The sequence below is a fragment of the Salvia splendens genome, chromosome 10 (assembly GCF_004379255.2).
Source record: "Salvia splendens isolate huo1 chromosome 10, SspV2, whole genome shotgun sequence".
Lineage (NCBI taxonomy): Eukaryota > Viridiplantae > Streptophyta > Magnoliopsida > Lamiales > Lamiaceae > Salvia > Salvia splendens.
Genome location: NC_056041.1, coordinates 1,662,529 through 1,675,377, shown reverse-complemented (window position 1 = coordinate 1,675,377; position 12,849 = coordinate 1,662,529). Strand labels below are relative to the sequence as shown.

The 12,849-nt window shown below is 39.2% G+C and overlaps 1 protein-coding gene and 1 pseudogene across 1 annotated transcript; one reads left to right on the top strand and one right to left on the bottom strand.

The window, feature by feature from the left end:
- The first annotated feature begins 5,744 nt into the window (after positions 1-5,744).
- Positions 5,745-8,675, top strand: LOC121752994 (heparanase-like protein 3). The gene is made up of 9 exons (XM_042148120.1): positions 5,745-6,131; positions 6,259-6,295; positions 6,685-6,868; positions 6,953-7,101; positions 7,181-7,411; positions 7,487-7,676; positions 7,750-7,875; positions 7,947-8,046; positions 8,160-8,675. Exons 1-9 carry the CDS (start codon positions 5,901-5,903, stop codon positions 8,523-8,525), a joined length of 1,614 nt encoding a protein of 537 aa, XP_042004054.1. The 5' UTR covers positions 5,745-5,900; the 3' UTR covers positions 8,526-8,675.
- On the bottom strand, positions 8,564-12,571 carry LOC121752993 (annotated as a pseudogene).
- Between the last annotated feature and the right edge of the window lie 278 nt (positions 12,572-12,849).

The window sequence follows — 12,849 nt, the reverse complement described above, 5'->3', positions numbered from 1 at the left end:
CCGAGCAACACTGAGAAAGCATGATGAACACTGGCAAATTAGAGTGTTTAGCACTGCTCATACTTGCATGGGTGATCGTAACTATAATGGGCACGCTAATCTTTAGTCGGGTATGATAGCGTTGAGTGTTCGACATCAGATAGAAAACGATCATTGCTACAAGGTAAAAGCAATTGTGGCGGATATAGAAAATAGATTTCATGTCAAAGTTAGTTATAAGAAAGCATGGTATGCTCGGAGGACAGCGATTGAGCTTGTATACGGTGGATGGGAGTGGTCGTTCAAAGTTTTACCAGCTTATTTAAATGAAATGCAAAGACAAAATCCTGGCACAATTGTGGAATGGTTGCACGATGACATATTAAGCAATGGTATGAACAAGGTATTCAAGTACGTATTCTGGGCTTTTGGACCAGTTGTGGAGGCTTTTCAACTATGCAAACCAGTTTTAACGGTTGATGGAACTCATCTACGTGGACGATGTCGAGGTAAAATTCTTAATGCCATTGGATTTGATGCTAATAAGAAATGTTTGCCTGTTGCATATGCCATTATAAGAAACGCCAACTTGACTGGCGAGTTAAACTTAGAAACGCCATTGCGAATGGCGTTTTTCAGAAAAACTAAGACACGCCAACTTGACTGGTGAGTTTGTTCAGAATGTCCGATTCCTGCGTGGAAAAAATTGACCAAATTTTGTTCTAACTTAGAAACGCCATTGCGAATGGCGTTTTTCAGAAAAACGCCAACTATGTTGGCGTGTTATAAGAAACGCCAACTTGACTGGCGTGTTTGTTCAGAATGTCAAATTTTGTTCTAACTTAGAAACGCCATTGCGAATGGCGTTTTTCAGAAAAACTAAGACACGCCAACTTGACTGGCGAGTTTGTTCAGAATGTCTAAGAAAACGTGTTTTCCTCTATCTCTTTATTGTCTCTTTTTCATTTTAATTAGAGAGTACTAATTTCATATATCCAAAACAATTTATCATATTTTATCAAATTATCAATATGAAAACGTATAAAAAGAGGATTTATCAAATTACTAATATAAAGAGTTCAAATCAATGAAAAAACATCAATATCAAGATGATGTATCAAATTACTAATATAAAGAGTTCAAATTAGTTTAATCGTCTTGCCGTTTCCGCATAAATAGGCCCCGTATCCCCTCTCCAATTCTGGATGTAGATCTAGGGATCCTAGAGGGAGGAGTATCTTGAACAACAGCGTTCTCTAGCTCCACCCCAAATAAATCATCTCCCCCAGACGACCGCGGTGGAGAAGCGGGGACATCACTGAGGCCAATATCTTCTCCGGTACCACCGGTGTGGCTGACAGAATGACGGCCTCGAACTGCAGATCTAGGTGGAGGTGGTTCCACAAAATCGTCATCGGAGTGGTGTACGAACTGAGATGACGACTCTCCGCAAGCAGTTTTCTTCTTGGTTCGTCGTTTTCCCTTTTGCCTAACGGGTACGTCCACGTCCATTGCAGAGCGCTGGGAAGGACAATAGTCTATCAGCTCAGCCTCCCCGGATATCTGCAGTCCGTCTTGAACCATCCTCGAAATGGTTTCCAAAGCCGGATGTTCTGTCATATCTTGGCCACTTAGAAAGTGACGTATGTTATGAAGCGTCTCCACCTACAATTTTCAAAGTTAATTACATATCATAATATGGCTTTAAATAATTAAAAGTTTTTGCAATTTACCGCGAAGTTATGAGAAGATTTCCGTTTCGTGGAAGCCCTCTTCAGCATGCACGCCAGGTTTGGTTAAATAAACCACAGTTATTTGGCGAAACCAATTCATATACTCTTCGGTTGCAACAGGCTCATCACTGTCCTCCAGATCAGTCCACACCAAGAAGTGTTTATTGTCCCACTCCTGTATATAATGGGCGTGCTATTCAACCCAATTCCGACCAGATTTTCCACGGCGATCCTGTTTCGCAAAATCAATACCGTGGAATTGGGGGAGGTTCGGGATATACGGTTGGACAATCCCAAATTGGCGCAACACTTGTTGTGGCAGGTGTGGCTCAGCCAGATTCCAGCAAATAAGCGTTGTTATCGACATCCATATAGGACGTCCGGCATCACAACATTGCGGCAACTCCCGATGGAGATAAGGCCTCCAAATAAACTACATGTGACACAAATTTATTCACAATAATTTCAATTAAAAAAAACAAACAAAAACAATTTATAGGTATATGAAGTACCTGGTTGGCATGCATCATGGAGAACTGATATCGGAAATTTTCAATACAATGCCCGGGTGCTTTTACATAAGACGCCGGACCATTCCATCTAAAAAATTTAAATTATGAGCGAATAACACGAAAATTGATGAACATTAAGCTTAAAAATGAATTAGTGAATAACTTACGCGCTTGCACATGGTAGATAGCCTGTATGCACGGGATCAAGCATCCTCGGTCTAATATTTGGGATTCTCTCCCAAGCCCACAGCTGTAACAAAGTTAAAGCTCTCCCGACATCGGTCCTCTTAGCAACGGCAGCTTCACACAAATTGTGGTACAAGCGTCGCACCACCCCAACTATAGGTAGAACACCGTTCTACATCCATGAAAAATTGCAGGTAGAAGAACGGAATTTTATTCCCGAAGGCGTTTGGAATCATCAGACCTCCAAGTAGTAGCAGACAATAGATACGAGCCCGCTGAGCATATATGTAGTGCTCGTGGTCATCAGTCAGCTCAATCCTCAATTGACGCGATAAGCTTGTCTGCTTAAAAGCCATTTCTTTCAACTCAGATGCGTCCGGTATGAATCCTAGAAAATCCAGACACTTGTCCTTCCAATATCCCACCTCCGTCGGGGGAGGTAACCCGTCACAGCCTCTCCATCAACTTTGAGGCCCCATAAGACCTCCACGTCTTCCAATGTCACAGTCACTTCACCGACTGGAAAGTGAAACGTGTGAGTCTCTGGCCTCCAACGTTCAATCAAAGCGGTGATAAGATGGTGGTCAATGTCCTTTGGTTGACCACACCTCAATATACCGCCGAACCCCATCTGGTCCACTATTTTCAAAACATGGTGATGTATGGGAACCTTCCAAATTATTCCTTCATATCGTCGGCAGCGTACGTCTTCGGATGGAACTCCTGCCCATATGCTATTAGAGACGTGTTGTCTCTGAAAATACAATACTGAAGGATCCGCAGGACCACATGCAAGCCGACGACGAGAAGTTGAAGATGATGCCATAATTTACCTACACATTAGTCCTCAACCCAAATTAAACAATACACAAATTCACCTACACAACATTGCACATTCAAAAGCATAACACAATTCACAATTCACCTACAAAATTCACAATTCACAATTCACAATTCACAATTCACAATTCACCTACACCAACCTAACAATTTCAATTTGCCAAATTTCAATTTGCCCAACCTAACAATTTCAATTTCAATTTCAATTTCAACCTAACAATATACACAAAAGTAACAATTCAAACTAAACACTATACATCAACAAAAACCCACATAAACCAAATCAATTTGCCCAATTTTTAAGTTATAACAACCTAGGGTTTAGGTTTATAATCAAAATTATACACAAATTCACTTAAACCCAAACAATGCAACATAATAATCAACAACAACGACATTCAAACAATCCAAAATTCACAATATTTCAACTCAATTCACGGTTCCATTACAAACCCTAGCTAACTATCCAACAATTACTCTAATAATGTAAAAGATAAGCATACTAACCGAAGAAAATATATGAATTTGGGGAAGAATAGCACCGATTGATGAATGGAGGGCGAAATCACGGAGATGAGGGCGAATTCGCAACAAGAGGCGCTGTTTTGTGTTTTTTGCGAAGTGTGTGGTGTGTTTTTCGCGATTTGGGGGAGGTGAGGCTGTTATATCAGGTCTGTGAAAACACGCCACTCGTGTTGGCATATTTAACTGTAAAACGCCAATTGTGTTGCCGTCTTTTGATTGTAAAACGCCACTCGTGTTGGCGTATTTTAATTGTAAACGCCGTCCTTGTTGGCGTCTTTTAATAAACACGCCGATCCCTTCGGCGTTTCTACTATAGTAAACACGCCAACCCCAAAGGCGTTTTAATATAACTGTATTTGTAGAAAATACGCCTCAAATACGATGACACTATAAAACGCCAACTGTGTTGGCGTTTTTACTTATAGACACGCCAGTGTCATTGGCGTTTTTCCCGTATATGGAATAGATAACAAAATGGGTACATTTTCGTTATTTTATAGGCCAAGTGCCCTATAAACCTAATTTTTCCACTAAAACTGCAAGCTTTTCATAATAAATTAAGGCTATGTTTGATCCATCAAATTGAAATTGAATTGGAAAGAATTCAACTTTAATTCAATTTCAAATCTTATATTTGGTAAAATGAAGAATTGATATGAAATTTAATTTAAAAAATTTGTGCACATACATTGTACACACACAAAATACACACACTTCACACATTGCACACTCTACACATGCTAAACACAAGATACACACACTACAGGCCAACATCATCGTCAAATGCTTGCCTGAGATCGTGCGCAAAATCAACGAGAAGCTCTCGGCTAATCTAGAAAAGTTGAATAAGATGCCTCAGCATCTGAGTTCAATCAGCGAAGCAATGAATGCGTTCATGAACATTCTCGGCTCTGCTAGAGAATCTCTGAGGAAGATATTGCTACAAGGCTAGTTCGATGAGTGGGATTCATATTCTAATAATTTTTTATTATTATTTTATTTTAGGTAAATGAGAATCAAATATAAAAGTGGGATTTATATTCTAATAATTTTTTCTGTACATTTTTTTTATAGTAGTGTTTCTTAAAGCATGAGTCAAAGTGATTTTAAAAAGTGGACGAAGAGAGTATATTATATTTGTACAATATATGGAGCACATATGCAGGGCTTTCATCATCTAGCCCGTTAAATTTCGATCCCACCTTCATGGTATGAAATAATATTAATTTTCTTAAAATAAATGGATGCAACCTTGAAAAAGTTGGTATCATTATCAATTATTATGATGAAGAAAATTTATGATAGGAACAACCTCTCAATCTTAGATAAAATTAAATGGGCTTGATAAGATAAAGCCAATTAAAAATAACAAAATGTCAATTAAGAATAAACCTTTCTTGAAAATGACCTCCAACTTTTTTTCTACCTGGCCAAAAATGTTTGTTTCTTTTGTTGGCATATACTGAAATTTGGTAGAAAATTGAATAACATCAGCACCTAGATTTTAAGGTCGTATCTGAATCTCATGGCTTAGTATAACTTCAAATTAGCAATTATTAAGGAACAAAGATGCATTAATTAATCACTCTAATAATAATTGTAAGACAGACTAATCCTTCTAGTCTACTATTGTGAATATAAATTTAATGAGTTGATTGGTCCTTTTTTCCTTTTTTATATTCTCTAGGTGACTTTATATCTCTTTATATTTCAGTCCCGCCTCATCGTCCAGGTGCACCCTGCGCTCCTAGCAACACTGTTTCAATAAAATAATAATATTTCTAATCTTATCAACATTCTTCTTCTAATTAGTTTAGATTGTATTATGTTGATCATATCAACTTCTTGAGGTATGAACATAGTACTAATTAAAACTTGATAATATACCAAACAATTTCTTTCCTTGTACTACACTAAACCAAGACATGTCTGTTAACTTCACCAAAACATTGAACTTGTAATGTCAGCAACAAAAGCAGTTTTGCCATCTCACTTCCTTTATCCAAAAACAGCTTTTCCTCTTGAATTATTTTCAAGAAAGTGACCCTTCAACCTCTCTATCTCTCTCAGTCTCTCTCCATATATACACAAACTTGAATGGCCTATTCAAAGAGTGTGTTTTGAGATGGCTTCTGCAATGAGGATTCTTGGGCTAACACTGTGGTGGCTCTACATAGCCAGCCAAGGAGCAACGATGGCCGTCTCTCAAAGCGCCAACGGAACAGTGCATATCGATGGATCGTCTCCCGTTGGAGTCACGGACGAAGACTTCATCTGTGCCACAATGGACTGGTGGCCGCCTACGAAATGCGACTACGGCACCTGCAGCTGGGGAACTGCTTCCCTTCTCAATCTGGTTAGTTCCACTTTCTAAATTTCCTTTTCTTATACTTTTGAGATCAAACATTCACTATTTAGGCTTCTTAAAACTTGGACAAAAGAGCAAAATTCTGATAAAAGTTAAAATCTTCCATCTTTTATAGGATTTGAGCAACAAGATTCTGCTGAATACTATCAAAGGTATAAACTGCATGAGTTCGAAGTTTGGTCAGTTCCACGATGTTTGAAAACAGAATATTAAATCACGAAGTTTCAAAATTTTCCAATTGTCCCATACATGTACAAAACGAAAAATTTGGTGATGCTCAAAATGATGTTTAATGTAAAAACAAGAAAACAAAGAAAGGAAAATACAAGAAAAAATAGTGATACTTAAACATCATTTTGGGCATCACCAAAGACGTCGTTTTGTACACGTACGGGACAACTGAAAAAAAAATTAAAACTCTGTGGTTTAATATTTCGTTTCAAACCTTGTGACTATTCAAAATTTGACTGAACTTCATGATTTAAATGGCTATTATCTCTGTATAAAAGCATTTGAACTGAAAATAATACTCTGATTTCAGCCTTTTCTCCTCTGAAAATCAGACTTGGAGGAACTCTACAAGACAAACTCAGATACCAAACATCAGATGATACTATTCCATGCACTCAGTTCATCAAGAATAGCTCCGAGATGTTCGGATTCGGTCCCGGCTGCTTGCCCCTATCGCGATGGGACGAGCTCAACGCCTTCTTCGCAAAAGCAGGGTACGTCGTTCATCAAATACTGACGAATATTGTGAAAGAAAGAAACTTGCTCAGACCCTTATAGTGTCTCTTCTTGCACTGCAGAGCTAAGGTTATATTCGGCTTGAATGCGCTGACTGGCCGGACTATTGGACCCGGTGGAGTGTGCACGGGAGCTTGGGACCCCACCAATGCAGAGTCTCTAATGAGACACACTGTCAACAGTGGTTACACCATCCATGGATGGGAGCTCGGTAACAAATTCTTGATCTGCATTTCATCTCCTTCAAATCAGACACGAGACTAACAAACCGAGTATTATATTCGTGTCAGGAAACGAACTGAGTGGAAACGGCATTGGAGCAAGCGTTGCAGCCGATCAATACGCAGCTGATGTGATCACACTAGGCAAGAAAGTGCAGGAGATCTACAAGGGCTTCGACACCAAGCCCTTGGTTCTTGGGCCGGGCGGCTTCTTTGACGGAACGTGGTTCTCAAGATTTGTCAAGGGAGCGGCCGGATCACTTCAAGTTGTCACGCATCACATTTACAATCTCGGGCCAGGTACAAAGAGGGCGCCCGTTTTGTTAGTTTCTCTTCTGGGGCGAATCTTTATACTTTTCGTTTCGTGTGAACTAGGAGTGGACGAGCATTTGATTGAAAAGATACTCGACCCTTCATATCTTGATGGCGAAGCACAGACTTTTAAGGATCTCCGGAGCATCGTGAAGAGCTCGGCAAGTGGAGCTGTTGCTTGGGTTGGTGAAGCTGGAGGGGCTTATAACAGTGGCAGAAATCTCGTGACAAATGCATTTGTGTTTAGTTTCTGGTAAAATTCTTACTATTTTTGAAGTGTTTGAAATGAAATGAAGTTTAAACATAACCATTTACTGTGAAAAAAGGTATCTGGATCAGCTAGGGATGTCTGCTGCCTATGATTCCAAAACATACTGCAGACAGTCATTCGTTGGCGGGAACTACGGTCTGATCGATACGAACACTTACGTCCCTAACCCCGATTACTACAGGTGGTCCACCGTCTCACTATTCTGATTCTGATTACTGAGATGGCATGACTCACTTTTTCGAGTATGTGCAGTGCACTTCTTTGGCATCGTCTCATGGGAAGACGGGTCGTGTCGACAAGCTTCAACGAGACGGGCAAGATGCGCGCGTACGCTCATTGTTCCAAGAACAGGGTAAGTTGGAAATTGTCTATTCAGGAAGTGCCCTGAATAGAAGATACGAGGTCGTTTTGAAATAGAAGATCTCGTCCGAGTAAAAACCCTAAACTCACACTGTGTTTTTGCAGAATGGAATCACACTGCTACTGATCAATCTGGACAACACCACTACAGTTCAAGTTGGGGTTTCAGTCGAGAAACTGACGCTTGAGCAGGCTGTTCAACTAACACGCAAGACACAATTCTCGGGTGGATACAGAGAAGAGGGAGAGACCGGAAATGAGATGTCGAGAGAAGAATACCATCTAACTGCAAAAGATGGAGATTTGCATAGCAGAACAATGCTTCTAAATGGGGAAATACTGCAACTAAATTCTTCAGGCCAAATACCTCTATTAAACCCGAGAAGAGTAGACGTTTTACAACCGATAACTGTCGCTCCCTACTCTATACTATTTGCTCAGATACCTATCAGCCTCCCCGCCTGCAAATAAAGCATAGCACCCTACCAAGATTCATAATATACGACTAGTTTCTACGAAGCAATATAGATTTCGAATGTAATCTGTATCAATAAGTAAATGTAGTTTCCAACAGAGTAATAATAAAATTTGATGGAGAATCAAAATTCCAGTTACCACTAATCACAGTTACCTGGAATGAAGTTGTTTCAAGAAATGGTGATTTATTTCATGCTATCAAAACGCCAAAAATTTTCCAAAACGGATGCTCGAACTATTGGTCTTGCAATGCCAGAGGCAGAGCAGGTCTCCATGTTGTGCCTTCTGGGCTGTCCATGAGTGCAATGCCTGCACTAGCCAATTCTTTTCGAATTGCATCGGATTTTTCGTATTCTTTATTTTTTCTCGCTGCATTCCTTTCTTCGATCTTGTGCACAACATGATCTTCTGTCAACTTTGCACGCCTCAGAGCGTAATCCTTCAGCTGCTTCAATGCCTTCATGTAAACCGCAAGACAAGTTATTAGTACATTTCGAGATGTTCACGCGATCAACAACACATTATTAACTCATGCATTCATCAAAGTTCATTTGTTTTACCTCAGAATAGCTATCTGGCAAAAGCCCCAAAACAGCAAGAATATCCCTAACCGTCTTCTCCAAAGCAGCAAGTGACTCGACTCTGAGTTGTTACTTCTTTCCCTGCACGAAGCACCCAGGATCGTATTAGGAAAAGGATGTTCAGAAATCATATTACAACTCGGAGAGGAGAAAACTATTGGGACTGGAACATGTAAAGTACCTTTTGGGTATGCAAAAGATCATTCATGGTTTTCAATGGTTCAGAAATTGCAGACAATGCTACAGAAGTATGTAGATCATCTGTCATTGATATCGAACATTCATCCTGAAATTTGTTGATGGAAGTTGCAACTTCTGCTGGAATCGAATCCTTCAAACTAGCTTCATCATGCTGGGCCGTGATACTCTCACTATCATGTAATGCTTGCATCCATAAAATTTCACATCAACGAGAATTCGACCTAAAAAAACCTAAATGATATGTACTAGAAAATACAAAACGGTTGTCACGTCTAATCCCGAGCTGAATGCTTGCTGCGTTTTACCTGATAGATTGTAGTAAACACGGTCTGATGCAGTTTCAAGCAGTAACTCCGAGTAATTAATAGGGTAGCGATAGTGAGTTCCCAAAAGGAAATGCCTGAGAGCCAGTGGATGATAAAGTTCGAGTACCTGAACCCGACTACTAAAGTTAGAAACAATAAAAACTTATCAAATGTATGGAAACTGTAGGAGAAAAGAGCCTTTGCCCTCGTACCTTTCTAATGGTAAAGAAGTTGCCAAGAGATTTCGACATCTTCTCAGAATCAATGGTCACAAATCCATTATGGATCCAATAACTTACATTGCTTTCACGGCAGGCAGCACAGCTTTGAGCAATCTCATTCTCATGATGGGGAAATACAAGATCCATTCCACCACCATGTATGTCGAAAGAACAACCTAAATAAGCAGCACTCATAGCACTGCACTCGATATGCCATCCTGGCCTTCCCGGACCCCATGGACTCTCCCAGAAAGGTTCTCCCTCCTTTGCTGCCTGCGAAACAAGCAAATGACGAACTTCAAGAGCAAAACGTCTAGAGTACATATAAACACAGAACACTTCGATAAAATAAATTTTCACCTTCCATAAAGCAAAGTCAGCTGTGTTTCTCTTCCTAGAGTCCACAGCAACTCGTTGACCAGCCCTGTTGTCTTCCAGTTTACGTCCAGATAATCTTCCATACTAGGGGAATTTGTCTATGGAGAAGTACACATCACCCTCGACTGTGTATGCACATCCATTATCCACTATCTATCATAGGGAAGAAACAGAGCATCAGCTCATGAATGTCACAGAAGAAGGAAGACAAATGAATGGTCGGACAAGTATACCTGTCGGATCATAGCAATAATTTGCGGTATGTGATCAGAGACACGAGGCTCCACGGAAGGAGGAAGGAAATTCAGATACGCCATATCATGATGAAATTCCTCACAAAATCTTCTGCTCAAACTAATCGGATCTTCACCCAATTCATTTGCTCGGGCAATAATCTACAGAATTCAAAAATGGGGACTCAGCTATCCTGTCATAAAATCCGTAACAAGTAAACGATACTTATAAGTAACAGTCTTAACCTTCTCACGACAAATTACAAACAAAACTCATCCATTAGTAAATCATACAAAAGACTTCAAGACTAATCTACAGATGTTCCAAATGAATTTGTAAGTAATAAGTATGTTTTTCAAACTCACCTTGTCATCAACATCAGTGAAATTGCGGACATAGTTAACCTCATATCCCAAATGCTTAAGGTATCTGCCTAATTTCAAAATAAAGGTCAGAGCTTCACATCTTTACAGAACAAATATAGTATGTTCCAAACAATAATCCCTTACTACCAGTCTACCACAAACATCAACAGCTCATATGACTCAACAGATAATGCTATTTATGTGTGTGAGAGAGAAACAGAGAGAGATTCTGCTGATACTGCCAAATTTCAAATTATAGGTTAGAGCTTCACATCTTTACATAACAAATATGTTCCCAAAAAACAATCCCTTTACTACCAGTCTACCACAAACATCAACAGCTAACATGACTGCAGATAATATTAGATACGAGAGAGAGAGGGATTCTGCAGATACTGCCAAATATCAAAACAAAGGGCAGAGCTTTCACCTCTTTACATAGTATATGTTTTCACAAATGATTATCCCTTTACTACAATAAACAACAACAGCTCATATGACTCTACAGATATCACTAGTTACATGAAAGCACTTATTGGAAGCTTGCCGGAATCAAATGTGGTAGACGAGGCTAAACAAAAGAAGCTGAAAGATCAAACAAACGCAGCAAATAACTAACCGAGGCAACAATTAAGTAACCAACTGGAATCATTTGGAGGAAAGGAACGACAGTTGGAAGAAGTTACACAGCAACAGCATTTAAAGGAATTGCATAAATACACTTAGGTCTCTTGTTAGATGATACCATCATTTTATGGAATCATTGTGAATGTGAGTGGCTCAAGTTCTGGAAAACTTTAATATGCAATTGTATCTTTTCCATTTAATCAATATCCTTCCACCCCCCCCCCCCCATATTCACACAATAGAGAGAGGGATTCTGCAGATGCTGCCTAATTTCAAAAACAGGTCAGAGCCATTTCCTCTTTACATAACATAGATGCTCACCTAAAAAAACCCTTTTAGCAGAAGTATCGAGAGAGAGAGAGACCTGTAAAGCACATCAAAAGCAACATAAACGCGGGCGTGGCCAATGTGGCTGAGATCATAGGCGGTGACGCCGCAAACGTACATTCCTACTTTGCCTTCCACCTTAGGCTTTGTTTGCTCATCGTGTTGTACAGCCAAAGCTCTTTCTTTACTTCCCGCGATTTATTTTGCTCGCAGCAGGTCGTCAAAGACTGAGACTTGGCAGCAGAGAAAGTGCTGCGAAAGCGGAATTTGGTCCTCAAATTGAAAGATTTCGCCGCCTGTGGGCGCCGGAGAGGAAACAAGGGTTTGTACCATCTCAGTATCGTCGCCATCTCTCAGATGGATTCAGAAAATTGTGTATGAAAACAGAAAGAGTGAGATGTTTTAGCGTTTTGTTATTGTTTCAAAATTTTATATATAAAGCTTATCCACATTTTGTTAACCACTTAAATAGAATTCCTGCATATTTTGAGAAATGCAATTGGTGAAGGTGAGATTAATCAGATTTCATTAGAGAATAAAAGATTTGGACCAAGATTGAATTTTTCGAACACCCAAGTTCCCAAATTACGCAACTGTTGAAGGTGAAATCAATCAAATTCAATTCTAAAAATTTGTATTTTTAGGGTTGTAAAGAAATGGTCTTGGGATTTTGAGTTTGATCTAATTACCGTAAATTGAAAATAGAATACATATTTGAGGAAATTGAATCTGAAAATTTAATATTCTGACTGAATTTGGAAATTGAATCTGAAATTTTCTTCTACTATAGTAGTACTAGTATATTTTAGTTGTGTATTGTATTGTGTTTAAACTCTAAAGCGTGCTGTTATGCATTGATCTGGTGAAGTGAATGTTACTGAAATGTACTTTGTCAATGTTACACTTGGTTCATTACAAAGAGAATTTAGAAAATATTGTTTCATGTGTTGAACGAAGATAGAAAATAGTACTACTATAGTTATATATTAATGTGAGAGAGAAAAAAAATATAATATCTTTTGTTGGATAAATTAAAAAAGAAAATTAACATCTGCAACGGATGGAGTACTTATTTGGTA